Source organism: Prionailurus viverrinus, chromosome C1 (genome assembly GCF_022837055.1).
Source record: "Prionailurus viverrinus isolate Anna chromosome C1, UM_Priviv_1.0, whole genome shotgun sequence".
Taxonomy (NCBI): Eukaryota; Metazoa; Chordata; class Mammalia; order Carnivora; family Felidae; genus Prionailurus; species Prionailurus viverrinus.
The window spans coordinates 197,277,607-197,292,823 of NC_062568.1; the positions used below are offsets into that span (position 1 = coordinate 197,277,607).

Consider the following 15,217-nt stretch of genomic DNA (forward strand, 5'->3'; position numbering starts at 1 on the left):
TTGAGTAGTTGTTCTGTGTGCAGTTAATATATGTATAGATTGCAGTGCCAATATATTTTCTGTATAGTTTACTTGTAAGTCCACAGTAAAGTCCTTAATGCCATTTGAAAAAAAATAGTCATTATTGACAGTGTTGTGAATGCCACAGCATCTTTTAAACCTCAGCTTGACACACATCAAGAGAACAAAAGATTGCCTTAAATGACTTTCAGAATTGATTAATCAAGCTGCACTTGCATTTGTAGAAGAGTTTAAAATTATGCCTTTCCACATTCTGATTGCAGCAAAGTGGATGCTCAGATAAACAAATCAATTTCATTTTCTCTTTGGTGCTAAGGAGGAAAAGCCTTTGATACCTTTTGGAGAGTGGAAAGAATTATTTAATAAAAATGGTTTCTTTTTTTTTTTTTTTCCTCCCACCTCTTGTGTGGTTAGCAACGACTACAGCAGTCCATATAATTTGAAGGTTGATCCTTGGGGAATACAGTGTATGCTTACTACTCTAACATAAATCAGAGTTTGTTATATTAATGCTTAATCTGTAGTACAGTGTGTGCATCAGATTTAACTTCCAAACCTTAAACCTTTTGGGGAGTGGGAAACGGGGTTAGGATTTTTGTGGGGTTTTTGTGGGATGTGGGGATTGAAATTTATGTTTATAAGTTGTTGACATTTTATCTCTTATTTTCATATTTGTACTCTTGACCTTTCTGTGTATATAGTATTTGTATAGCTGCCTATATGCATATTCAGTGAAAATGCAGTTTGTTAGTAATAGTGTCGAATATAACAATTCTTGATTAAACATTGATAGCACAGTTTAGATTATCCCTTTTGTTGCAGTAACATTACCCCTTTTCAATTTAATTTTTAGGATTGGTAGCTTATGTCGATCTTGATGAAAGAGCAATTGATGCTCTCAGGGAATTTAATGAAGAAGGAGCTCTGTCTGTACTACAGCAGTTCAAGGAAAGTGACTTATCACATGTTCAGGTAAGGCCATTGCTAGAAATGCCTTTGAACAACTCATGATCTGAAATTACTTTACCATTACTTTTTTCCTGAGGGAGTTGGTATTTTTTTGTTTGTGACTACCTCCGCTTCTTTTAAAAAAATTAGTCCAAAGAAAAGAAAAACCTGCTTATGGCAAAGAGTTTTCAGAAACAAAAGTGTAAAGTAAAAGTCTCGCCCGCTTTGCAGTAAGTTACTTTAAAAACAGGGTTTGCTCATTGTTATTAGTAGGTTTTTACATGTTTAGATTCCTGCGATCTTAAACATTTTTGGGTTCTCTGATTCTGTTTTATTATCTTGGAGGGAAATAATGTAGATAAGAATAGTTTTGGAATGTCTGGCAAAGATAATCCAGACGCACTTGAATATGAACAAAATAGAAGACTGTTTTGCCAGTGTGGAAGGTAAGCTCCCTGAGGTCTTGGCTCTTACCCTCTGCTCCAGTCTCCAGTACATAGTAGCCTCTCGGCAAATATTTGGTGGGTGAATTAATGAGTAAATATTTTGTTAGAATTCTTGTCTTTTGAAATTGTAATTTAATTATGTATTTGACCTTTCGACAATTCCTGGTGGTTCTTTTTCATTGAATTACTTGCCTGTTCTAGAACAAAAGTGCATTTTTATGTGGAGTTATGAAGACCTACAGGCAAAGGGAGAAGCAGGGGAGCAAGGTGCAAGAGTCCACAAAGGGACCTGATGAAGCAAAGATCAAGGTAAAACTTGACTTGGGTAGTCGTGGTGATACTAAGTTTAATGATGAGATTGAAGGTTTTTTTTCATGTTTTCTAGGAAGTTTTTACAGTTCCACTTTTTTTTTTTTTTTTTTTTAAACTAGTGTTTTAGAAATGAGATAATCTAAGGAAAATTAAGAAGCATTTCAGGGGCAATCATTCAATTGTATGTTTGGTGAAAAGCCCTAATTCAGACTCTTGCCTCATTACTTGTTCTTCTGACTGTGCATGCTACATGTTTATTGATGCTTCTGATAATAGCTTTTTAGATTGATTCAGTCATGTCTCTTGGTTTGGTGTCTTTCTAAGCACTCTGTTTCTCTTTATCTACTTCAGTGTCCTTGTTTGTACACTGGGAAGAGTGATAGTACCCATCTCATAGAGTTGTGAGGATTAAAGGAATTAAGATATGTCACGTGCTTGGAATAATGCCTGGAATGTGGCAAGAACTGTGTAACTAGCACCCATTACTGTTACTGTCCTTGAGATAAACTTCCCTGAAAGGTGAATATAGGGCTTTTGGTGAAAGACCAGTGAACCTAATTCCTTTGTTAAATGGATGTTGATGTTTTATTGCCACAGAGATAGACTTTTCAAGTTGAAATAATTACTTTATTTAATGAAGCTGTTTGTGCAGTCTTATGTTTTAGACAGGAAATAGAACTTGTGGCTTCTATCATGGAACTGGTTTACATAAACCTCCTTTTGTACCTTTTCCCCCCTCACCTATAAAATAGCATAACCCATTCTTTTTTTTTTTTTTTTTAAGTATTTACTTATTTATTTTGAGAGAGAGAGAGAGTGGGAGCAGGGGTGGGGCAGAGAGAGACAGGGAGAGAGAGAATCCCGAACAGGTTCCATGCTCTTAGCGCAGAGCCCAGTGCAGGGCTCAGACTCTTGAACAGTGAGGCCCTGACCTGAGCCCAAATCAAGAGTTGGATGTTCAACCCACTGAGCCACCCAAGCACCCCTGTATTTTAAAAATGAATACGTGAGGGGCATCTGGGTGGCTCCCGAGATCAAGCCCTGCATCGGGCTCTGTGCTGACAGCACGGAGCCTTCTTGGGATTCTCTCTCTCCCTCTCTCTCTGCCCCTCCCCTGCTCTCTCCCTCAAAATAAATAAGTACACTTAAAAAAATAAATACATGAAAAGCTCATCTGACATAATAGTTATTTTTAAGGAAAACTTATTAGCGTGTATTGAATAGGCCTATGTTATTTCCCTCAGGCTGGGTATTTGCTCTCGGTAAGGTATGTATTATACATGTGATATGTGTATATGACATATTAGACAAGTAATGTGTAAGTATGTAGTATATGTAGTGTGTTTTTATTGTGTATCAACATTTGTTTCTGTGCTTCAAGGTAGAACAGCTCTTTTTGAGTCAAAGGTAGAAGAATAGAGAGCCTGAGATAACTCTGGAATCCCAGAGTTCCTCCAAAGATATTTTTGAAAACCACTAAACCTGATGATGTCTAAAATCTCTTGTTGCTTTGACATTGTGTATAGATCTTCCTCAACTTAGGATGGAGTTACACTTAGGTAAACCCATCTTAAGTTGATGAAAATATCTTAAGTTGAAAATTCACCTGATAACACTTAACCTGGCAAACATTGTAGCTTAGCCTGCCTTTTTTTTTTTTTTTATGAGAGAGAGAGAGAGAGCGAGCAAGCACCTATGTATATGTGTGCAAGCTGGGGAGGGGCAGAGGGAGAGGAGAGAGAATCTCAAGCAGACTCTACACCCAGTGGGAGCCTGTTCTCAGGACCTCACAAGTGATATTAGGACCTTACTACTGTGAGATCATGACCTGAGCCAGAATCAAGAGTTAGACACTTAACTGACTGAGCCACTGAGGCACCCCTAGCCTAGCCTACCTTAAATGTGTTTAGAACACTTAACATTAGCCTAGTTGGGTAAAATCATCTGGCACAAAGCATGTCTTAATAATGAAATGTTAGATATCTCACGTAATTTATATAGAGTTCTGTACTGACAGTGAAAAACTGGTCGGTATGGGTACAGAATGGTTGTGAGTGTATTGGTTACTTACCCTTGTGATCGAATGGCTGACAGGGAGCTGAGCCTCCCTGGGCTGCCACAGCCCAGCATCACGAGAATATCCTACTGGATATTGAAAAGATAAAAAACAAAATATGAAGTGTGGTTTCTACTGAATGCATATTACTTTCACACCATCCTGAAGCCAAAACTTGTAAGTCAAATCCCCGCAAATCAGGGACCATCTCATTTTTAAGACATGAAGTGTAAAATTCTCCCCTTTTTAGGTAATTGGATTTCCTTTTTTTCCATTTTTTCTGTTTTTTTAGGCCTCTCCTATAAATATAAACCCTTACTTTCTTTTCTGTATTCCTTCAATACCTAATATAATGTTGTGGAAAAAGTTGGTAATCAGGAAGCATAAAGTTGCTTGTTTTTTGTTTGTTTGTTTTTTGTTTTTGAACCTGAGTATACTCATTTGGTAATTGCCACATATTTCGAATCCGTGCTTTATGAGAAATGGTCTGGTTTTTATAGAGCTTATGATATAGCAGGAAGTAAAGACAAAAGGATTAAACAAAACAAAGGTTAAATTACCTGACTATAATAGAAAGTCAGAGTAGGAAGATGTGAGACATAGCAAATGAAGAAAGCTGCATGAAGGAGGTAGGACTTCTGATTTATTTTTTATTTTTTTGTAATTCATTTGTTCTTGAAAGAGAGCGTGATTGGGGGAGGGACAGAAGGAGAGAGAGAGAGAGAGAGAGAGAGAGAGAATTCCAAGCAGGCTCCTAACTGTCAGCACAGAGTCTGAGGGGCTCAAACCCACGAACCATGAACCACAAGACCATGACCTGAACTGAAATCAAGAGTTGGATGCTTAACCGACTGAGCCACCCAGACACCCTGGGACTTCTAATTTTTTAAGAGTAGAGAACATTTTATTTGAATTGAATCACAGGTGGATATATGGTATATAAAGGGAACAAGTTAAGGAAAGCTCTCATTGGAGTAGAGGAGAATGCAAATGAGGAATGCTGCAGTATGTGTATGTAGATAGCCGGGGGTTAGCTTCTGTCACATTTTTAATAATCCTTACCCCGTCTTTCTGTTCTCGTTCGTAACAAAAATGTGTTCTGTGCTTAGAGATTTAATTTGCCTACAATTCAAGTATAAACAGATGTATAATTGTCTTTAGGCGTTGCTTGAGAGGACTGGCTATACTCTGGATGTAACCACAGGACAGAGGAAGTATGGCGGTCCTCCACCAGACAGTGTGTACTCGGGTGTGCAACCGGGAATTGGAACAGAAGTGAGTATTCTTCAGCTGTTTGCCGAAATCTTTCCAGTTTGTAAATTATTCTATTCTATAATAGGGAAGAATACTGGATTCTTTTCAAAGTGTAGTTATAATTATTCGTTTTGGATATCCATCTGTATTTTACTGTCCTCCTAAGCAGGGAGAATCACGTGACTAGTAGATGCCCAAACACTTCGTAAAGGAATTAGAGTTCTTAGAACTAGTTTCTAAAACCGTGCAGCCAACAACACACTGTTTTAGTTGCTTGGGTTGAGGTTATTAAGGACAAAGAATTGCTTTGTTCTGTTTTTGTTTCATGTCAGTAATTTTGAACAGTGCTTGTCCTCCCTTCTTGACCCACCCTCCTCACATAAAGGGTACTCAATATTTCCTGAGAGATTTATTGATGGGAGTGGGTTACACAAGGGAAGGATGTAGAATCAGATAAAGGTAGAGCACATTGGTTTGTCCTTGAGCAAAGAAGCAATCCTTCCTCCCGTATGAGCCTTTGTAAAGGTTTCTTCATACACCTTTATGTTAGTTAGCCAGTTCTAATCCTTTAAATGGTAAAAACTGTATGCCAAAATGTAAGTTTACAGCAGGACCTTTTCTGATTGGTGTCTTTCAGGTAACCACGAGCAAAGATAATTATTTCTAGTTTGTGAATAAAGATATCACCAATTAACATAACCTTTTAGATTTATATCAGAAGTAATTCCAGTATATTCTCTGTGTAGAGAATAGAGTTTACATGCATTGGTCTTTGTTCCCTGAACTTCTTTCAAACATAATTACAACTAGTATTCTATTTCTTAATATTTAGCAATATTAAAAGGGACTCCAAGCATTTAAACATTTTCTTTTAAGATTTTTTTATTTTTAAGTGATCTCCATACTCACGGGGAGCTCAAACTCACAACCCAAGATCAGTTGCACACCCAGGCAGTTGCCCCAACCCATTCTTCATTTTTAACATTCTACTTAGATTTTGAACCCTTTCAAATCTACGTTTATCTTTTGTTTACTTTTAAAGAGTAGGTAGTTTGGTCTTCTTACTTGAACGACTTCATAATGTACTTTTTTCTGATGGTTTTACCATTAAGTTTTGTTTTCTTACCTTAGACCGTCATAAAATAAATAAAAAATGGGGGGGAAAAAAGTAAAAAATGGAATTGCTCATTTGCCTCTTCCTTATTTTGAGGCAGCCTAAAACACCTCCAAGAGGGGAATACAGTCTAAAAAAGTTATCTATAGTGTATCATCCAGCAAGTGATGTCCTTATTGATATTTACCAATTACTACATTTATTTTAGTCTTATTTCTTTAGTTATAAAATCCTTAGGAATAAAAATTAAGACTGCATAATATTGTTATTGTATATTACGTTATTGTATATTATATATTATCGTGTGTTATAAAATATAATTTTAAAACTATGTTTTTATAGTTGGTCTATTTTATAATTATAAAAATGAACTTTTTTAGCCCATTGGATTGGTTTTATTAACGAGCTCATTAATGGAGACTTGTTGTATCTTTGTTTTATATAGATAAGAAAGGAGTTTGTTAGTACTCTTAAGATTTCGCTGAAAGCATTTGAACCATTTAATAGGATAAGCTATTTTGAGTATCCAGTTAGAAACAAAGTTGGTATCTTAATTGTAAAATATGTATGTTCTCTTATATTGCATTGTCTCTGAAAAAGATGCATTTTCCTATGTATTGGGTATCCTTGCATACAGCAAATATTGCTACAGTGAAATCCCTGTATGAGCGTAAGCCACTCCTGTCAAGCAGTTTGTTACCACAGAATCTTAGTGTAAAGGTTTGGATTCTTCCTATAAAGTTAAATGAGATTTGGTCTATACTTGTTGAAAATTAAAGTTTTTTAAAAATCAGAAAAATAAGAGGTTTTTTAATATATTGGGTTGCTAATTTACTAAATTGGTTTTAGTTGGTGTCACTTTGATGCTGTGAAGTTTAAGTTTTTGTTTCTTTTTATATTTCACTACAGTCATTAAAAATTTTTAGCTCTTGATTGAGAAAGTTGAAATTAGGGTCAGTGCCTGAGACTGACAGTAGTAAAATTTAGTTGTGAGAAGACGAAGGGTTCATCTTTGGCTAAAACGTACTATAAGTTAATCCTATAAGTGAGCACCCATTTGCAGACGTTGTTCTTAAACATTGCCCTGAGATGCGAAATGTACAAGAGAGATAGGTATTAATTTTGAAGTGTATTTTTTAGTGTGTCTTGGCCCTCAGATCAGGTCTGGTTCTAGTACCTGTGCCCCTTCAGCTGGCATTGTACAACTATTTTGGGAAGGAACTTCTGTTTTTATTTGTTTACGTTATAATAAGCACTTACGTGTTTAAAGAGCAGAGCACTGATGTTTTGTAGAGGAATTTAAGGGAAATGGTAGATTGAGATTTAATATTTGGTTGATTAATGGAAGTGTGAGAAAACCAGTATATTTAACAGAGATGTAAAAGTATATGATTTAGTAGTACCTAAATTGAATTGTGTATAAGGAAGAGCTGCTGTGTTTGCAAAATAGCAAATAAGAGCTGGATGATGGACGAACTCCGTAGGCACTCAAAAGACGATGTTGTGCTGCCTGTTACCTCTATTGCTTCCAGAGCCTCAGAGGGCTTTCTCTGTTACTGTTGAAATATTTGATGGATAGATAGTAGACAGCCAAAACTTTTTTCAAGCCTTGATGCTTAGTGAGTAAAGAAAGGACTGTTGTTACAGTGTTCATTAGATGCTGTTGGTTCTGATGGGGGCGGGGGGTGGGGAGGATTACCTGCACATGTCTGAGTGCTGACTCCAAAGGGTTCATGTGGAGCCAGAGTGGCACAGGGACCAACAAGTTATATAAGGAAAGCATTTCTATTTCATTTTAGTTAATTAAAAATTGAGCTTAGGAACTTTTAAAGGAATTATGCTTGATTAGTTCTTGAATACTATTTATTTTTCGCCTTTTTTTTTTTTTTTAATTTTTTTTTTCAACGTTTATTTATTTTTTGGGACAGAGAGAGAGCATGAACGGGCGACGGGCAGAGAGAGAGAGGGAGACACAGAATCGGAAACAGGCTCCAGGCTCTGAGCCATCAGCCCAGAGCCCGACGCGGGGCTCGAACTCACGGACCGTGAGATCGTGACCTGGCTGAAGTCGGATGCTTAACCGACTGCGCCACCCAGGCGCCCCTATTTTTCGCCTTTTTAAGTTAATGTCCTAAGTTAAACTGATCTTGAAGTGAAGCCATCTCCTTTTTCTTAGTAAACCAGTATTGTTGTTATTATTTTTTAACGTTTAATTTATTTTTGAGAGAGAGAGAGACAGCACAAGAGGGAGGGGCAGAGAGAGAGGGAGACACAGAATCCGAAGCAGGCTGTCATCACAGAGCCCGACGCAGGGCTTGAACTCACAAGCAGTGAGATCATGACCTGAGCCTAAGTCGGACGCTCAACTGACTCTGAGCCACCCAGGCGCCCCTGTTTTACTATTATTTTTTTAGTGTTTAATTTTGAGAGAGAGAGAGGGAGAGAGAGAGGCAGAGAGTGTGAGCCAGGGAGGGGCAGAGAGAGAGCGAGACACAGAATCCAGAGCAGGCCTCAGGCTCTGAGATGTCACCACAGAGCTCAACGCTGGGCTAGAACCCACGAACCATGAGATCATGACCTGAACCAAAGTCCAACGCTTAACCGACGGAGTCGCCCAGGTCCCCCAGTAAACCAGTATTGTTAGCCTGTTTCTTCACGGACCCCAGTGATTATAATACTGGGGACTTTGTTGACCATGGATTTGCTGATGTTTTTTTTTTTTTTTTTTTTCCAGAACATTTTTTTTCTAACCTTATTTTTTTTATTTTTTTTTCAACGTTTATTTATTTTTGGGACAGAGAGAGACAGAGCATGAACGGGGGAGGGGCAGAGAGAGAGGGAGACACAGAATCGGAAACAGGCTCCAGGCTCCGAGCCATCAGCCTGACGCGGGGCTCGAACTCATGGACCGCGAGATCGTGACCTGGCTGAAGTCGGACGCTTAACCGACTGCGCCACCCAGGCGCCCCTCTTATTTTTTTTATTTAGCTTTATTTTTTATTTTTAAAAATTTACATCCAAATTAGTATATAGTGAAGCAATGATTTCAGTAGATTCCTTAATACCCCGTACCCATTTAGCCCATCCCCCCTCCCACAACCCCTCCAGCAACCCTCAGTTTGTCCTCCATATTTATGAGTCTCTCTTGTTTTGTTCCCCTCTCTGTTTTTATATTATTTTTGTTTCCCTTCCCTTATGTTCATCTGTTTTGTCTCTTAAAGTCCTCATATGAGTGAAGTCATATGATTTTTGTCTTTCTCTGACTAATGCTGATGTTTCTTTTAAAGTAAAACAGTATTCTTAAAAAAATCTGTAAGTTAGACTTCTAACATTCAAATGATATTTTAAAGTACAAGGAACTTGTCTTGTGAATCCTTTCTGTAAAGTGATTAATCAATCATTAAGTTACTTTTTCTGAAAATACAGGTTTTTCACTTTAGGTTTGCTTGATAAGGTAAACTTTCTGGTTCTAAAAATATAAGCACAAATGTGATAGAAGTAGTATAATAATCTGACACCTGGCTTCCTCACTTAGCTGTGTGTCAAAGGTTTTTTCATATTGCTACTTTCTCTGCTCTTTCTTTGCTTTATTATATATTTGTAATGGGTATGGAAGAAATAGGGGTGGTGAAAAATGCAATTATGAAGCACCACTGCATTATGTTAATAGAAGCAATATGAAACAGAATTTGCTTTCAAGAACAGTTTTTAAATATTCAAATACAAGTAACCTCAAATATAAAAACACTTTGTCCGGGTTGGGCCAGAGAGCTTAGCCACACCAAAAAATACACTTCAAAATGAATACCAGTTATCCTTGTTTATTTTTTGTCTTAATGAATGCTCATTTATAGGATTGATAATATAGGGTGGTATAGCTGAGGCTAGTGAGAAGTGGTTAGATTCTATCAGGATTTATTGATGAGTTGGATATGGGGATATGGGAGAAGGGAGCCAAGGAAGACTTCAAAGCTTATGACCTGAGCAGCTAGAAGGATGGAGTTGCCATTTATTGAAGAATGCTGTACCGAAGGACATTTTGGCAAGATTGAAAGATTGCAATTCAGTTCTAGACGTGTTAAGAGTTAGATGTCTCTTAGACCTCCAAATGGAGCTGTTGAGTGAGCAGTTGCTTATATAATCCTGGAGTTGAGGGGAGAGTTTTGGCTGGAGATTATAAATGGTGGGAGGCATAGGCATCCAGATGGTATTTAAAAACCAGAGTTTGGATGTGGTCACCAAGGAAGTGTGTGCAGCTAAAATAAAGGTCTGAGATCTGATCCCCACAGCCCTCTACGTTTAGAGGTTCGGGAGATGAGAAGGAACTAACTAGCAAGGGAACTGAGCAGAAAGAGAAAAACCTGGGGTGTGGTATCCTAGAAGTCAAGTGAAGAGAGTTTTCACAAAAGGAAGCTTGGTCAATGATAACAAACTTTCCAAGTAAGACAAGGACTGTGAATTGCCATTTGATTGTGGCAACGTGGATGTCATTAGTGACTTTGGCAGTGGTGGTAAAAGCTGGGTTTGGAGAAGATTCAAGAGAGTGGGAGGTGAGGGATTTGAAAATAGCAAGAATGTATAGCTCTTTTGAGCACTTTTGCTATAAAGGATAGCAGAGGAATGGGACAATAACTGGAAGGTGTGTCATAGTCAAGATATATTTTTGTTTTCATTTAAACTTTAAGTGAGAAATTATGATCACTTGTGCGCTGATGAGAATGGTCTATATATAAAGGAGAAAATTGATGATCAGATTGTTGCTGGACCAAGTGTCCTTGAGTAGAAGAGAAGGAACGGGATCTAGTGCATAAGCTAACAGCATGAGGTAGATTTTCATTTGTACATTCGTCAAAGGTGAGCAGCTGTTAATGTTTCAGGCACTGTGATCCGTACTGGGAATAAAATGAGAACAAGATGTGGGCTCTCTGCTCACATGGAAATTGAACCCTCTTGATGGTGTTATTCCCAGATAGGGTATTGCAACTCACTGATTAAGAAACTTACTCAAAAGTAACTAAAATGTAGATTTGAATCCAACATAACTTAAAAGTCAGCTATTTCTCACATTCTCCCTACCTTCACAGCTGTCAACGTATTAGTCCGTACCACCATCATCCCTTGTCTGGATTGCCTTGTGAACCTGACTGGTCAGCCTGTTTCTCCATACAATCCATTTTCTACCTAGCTGACAGCCCTTTAGAAAATGTCATACCTACTCACTGCCCAGAACCCCCTGATATCTTCCCAACCCATTTGGAATAAAATGCAAACTCCTAACATGGTTTAACTTAATCTGGCCCCTGTTCTCTCTTTCCCAACAGGTTTCTATTCCATCACTGTCCTGTATCTGTTTTTTCAGCTACGTCTAGTGTATTCCCATCTTTTTGCAGTTCCTTTACCTTGGAATGCTCTTTCCTCAGATTTTTCCTTAATTTTCTACCTTAAGTCTCAGTTCAAATTTACTTCTTCAAGGAAGCCTTCCTAATTAAAATATAGCCTCTTCCTCATCATTTATTCCCTTTCCTTGCTTTTTTCTTAGCCTTTAACACCTCTTAAAATCATATTGTGTATTTAACTTTTTTCTCTATCAGTAGTATTTAAGTCTCATGTTTAGACCTTGTTTGTGGTATTCACTGTATCTGTAGAACTTAGAAAAACAAACATGGCACATGAATTGAAGGTATATGCAATTCCATGTCTCATGAAAAGTTTGGACAAGTTCTATGAGTTGGGAGGAATCCAGTTATCTATATAGGCTAGGTATTATTTATTGGAACAACTTGAAGCTGATACTTAAAAGATTAATTGGATATGGATAGGGATGGGAGGGATTCAAAATATCTGAGATTTTTTTTTTACATAGGTATTATTTCTTTAGTCATCTCATGGGTGGAGGGAGCAGCAGAACTTACGTTCTCCTAAGAGAAATGGGGAAAATTAAAGGAACTAGTTGGCAAGTGTGGGTTTTACTTATTTTGTTTTTTGGAAGGAAGAAACACTTGTTACAAATCTATTATATGTACCATATAATACTTAGGAAATATAATTAAAGAAAAAGAATAAAATTAGAACAGTTTTTTCATGCACTGATAAACCACTATTAGTACTATTCTGATACATAATCATTCATGTTTATGTCTGCATCTGTATTCAGAAAACAAAAATTTGGGGCACTTGAGTGGCTCAGTCGGTTAAGCGTTTGTCTTCGGCTCAGGTCATGATTTCGTGGTTCATGGGTTCGAGCTCCGCATCAGGCTCTGTGCTGACAACTCAGAGCCTGAAGCCTGCTTCGGATTCTCTCCCCCACTCGTGCTTTGTCTGTCTGTCTGTCTCTCAAAAATAAATAAGCATTTAAAAAAAACTAAAAACACAAAATTGGCATTGCTAGACTTATTGGTGATTTGAGGTAAAATCAGGACAACCAAGAGGAAATGCTTCGTAGGCAGTTGGAAGTATAAAATTAGGTCTTGGGATGTAAATCTGGGAGATGACTATATAGTAGACTTGGGGAATGGATATGATCTTTAAAAGTGAAGAAAATGCAGGGAAGATGAGATAGAGCCATAACTTTGGGAAACATCCAGATTACTACTAGGTGGCCAGAAGAATCACCATGGAAAGGATAGAGAAATAATTAAAGGTGAGAAGACCAGGCTAGTGGAGGATCCTGAAAATTTAAGGGAAGAGAATTTTTAGGAGGCAGCACCACTAATGTTAATGCTTATTGCAAAGGCAAGGAGCATGAGACTGAGGAAGCAAAGTATCCATTAGTGACATTTGGGCATACAGCTTAGCATTAGAGGAAGAAGCCAGTGCTAGTTAGAGAGCATAGATGGCAAGGGCTTTTCAGAGTGAGTTTTCGTTAGAAACATGGTTCTATAGGGATATCACATAGATGATGCCTTAGGTGTCTGGTTATTCTCTGTAGCTGCACAGCATTAAGGATATAGTAGATGTGATGTGTTCAAAGCATTTGAAAGTGAAAGGTAAATGGGTAACGGTTTCTTGTTTGTATATTGTTTTGTTATGGGAAATTTGGCACGTTTGAAGACAAGAACCAGTGGGTAGGAAAGGATGTACTGAGCAAAATAGGAGAGTCGAAGAAATAAAGTTTGCGGTTATTTCCAGAAGAAGGTGGGGAGAAGAAATGGGCTTAGTTATTAGGGGTAAGGAGTTAACCTTGGAAAGGAAGTAAATCTCTTTCTCTGAGGTATAAAGAAGTAAAAACAGTTACTGAGAAAGTTTTTAAGGCTGAGAGGAGAGAATATAAGGACACCGGTGACTTTCCCACACAATCTCCTTGGAATGACTTAGTGAACGAGGATTGGAGACTTCACTGAGACAGAAGGACTGAATAGCTGTTATGTGAGAATTATACTAGGAATTCAAAAGAAGACCTCAAGTTTTGCCAGACAGCAGTGAAGGTAAATTTGATTATTTTGAAAAGGGTTGTCTGAGAACAACTGTCACATTAACACCAGAAACTTAATATCTAGTAATAATTTGGCCATCTTTTGGATTGCTGTTTAACTAATCAGGTCATTTTTCATAGTATGAAAAGATGAAGATGTGTTTCACTAGAAAATTCATCTCTAACACAAACATTTACTCTTTAAGACTGTGTGTGGATTGCAAATGTTTTCATGTGAAAGATTATCTTTGATGTTGCCGACATGGTGGAAACTTGAAAATTGTGATCTGATATTAAATACTGAGAAGGTTTTTGGTTGTTTAATTCTAATTTATGTTATAATTTAATCCTTATTACATAATTTTAATTAAGGTAGAACACCAAATCCTCAAATGATGAATTTTTTTCACACCTTAAAATGAAATACTCTGACAGAGAAAGGGATAGACTGAAGCTCTGGAGGGTTTTGTTTGTTTTAATTTAACATCCAAGTTAGTTAGCATATAGTTCAACAATGATTTCAGGAGTAGATTCCTTAAGCCCCTTACCCGTTTTGCCCCTCCCCCCTCCCACAACCCCTCCAGCAGCCCTCTGTTCTCTATATTTGAGAGTCTCTTATGTTTTGTCCCCCTCCCTGTTTGTATATTATTTTTGCTTCCCTTCCCTTATGTTCATCTGTTTTGTATCTTAAATTCCTCATACGAGTGAAGTCATATGATACTTGTCTTTCTCTGACTAATTTTGCTTAGCATGATACCCTCCAGTTCCATCCAGAAGCTCTGGCGTTTTAAGTGGTAAAGATACTAGAGTTGAGAAAGCTTGAGGAAGAGCACTTCAGTCTTTATTCAATGAGTGTTTTTATAAAAATGCAGAAATATTTCCCAAAGATACATACATGCCCTTTGTTATTTTTGTGAGAAAAGGAAAAACTATAAAAATTTAAAATTTAGAGTTGTACGAATTTTGCACACTCTTTATTAATTAGCTTCCGTTTTTCCCTATAGAATATTGTTCTATGTTAATGACCCTAAGGTAATCATAATAAATCAACATTAAGGTTAACCGCCAAAGATTCAAATTGTACTTACTCCTCCTTAACCATCTTTGTGCCCCTAGCCCCTTAGAAAAAGGGCAGTTAGGCTTTATGACTCTAAAATCAAATGTTTACATTGGGATTGTAATACAGAGATTTTTTTTTCAGGTCTTTGTAGGTAAAATACCAAGAGATTTATATGAGGATGAGTTGGTACCCCTTTTCGAAAAGGCTGGTCCCATTTGGGATCTACGTCTTATGATGGATCCACTGTCTGGTCAGAACAGAGGGTATGCATTTATCACCTTCTGTGGAAAGGAAGCTGCACAGGAAGCTGTTAAACTGGTATGTGATAAAGAAATACACACCGTGTAGCAAGTCATTATTTGAGAGAGTTACCTCAATTAAAAATGTTTGCAGTTAACATTATTTTCTTCAGCTTTTGCTTTGAATGGTTATATATTGATTAAATTGGTACGGATCTTTGCTCTGTCTTTTCTGATTATAAAAGTAAAAAAGAATGAACATACCCAAGAAATAATGTGTTAGAGAAAGTCTCTCATAATTCCTAGAAGTTATTTATTAGATTGGCTAGTAACTAAACTTTCATTTGAATATGCAT

The 15,217-nt window shown here is 37.3% G+C and overlaps 1 protein-coding gene across 5 annotated transcripts in view; it reads left to right on the forward strand.

Moving 5' to 3' along the window:
* HNRNPR (heterogeneous nuclear ribonucleoprotein R) overlaps window positions 1-15,217 on the forward strand; it is a 32,434-nt gene that overhangs the window by 4,963 nt on the left and 12,254 nt on the right. For all 5 annotated transcript variants that reach the window (XM_047869570.1, XM_047869568.1, XM_047869567.1 and 2 more), the window contains 4 exons: window positions 875-993; window positions 1,617-1,724; window positions 4,945-5,058; window positions 14,764-14,940. In XM_047869570.1, the coding sequence (XP_047725526.1) occupies window positions 1,644-1,724; window positions 4,945-5,058; window positions 14,764-14,940 (372 nt within the window). In that variant the 5' untranslated portion in view covers window positions 875-993; window positions 1,617-1,643. The remainder of the gene's footprint in view (window positions 1-874; window positions 994-1,616; window positions 1,725-4,944; window positions 5,059-14,763; window positions 14,941-15,217) is intronic.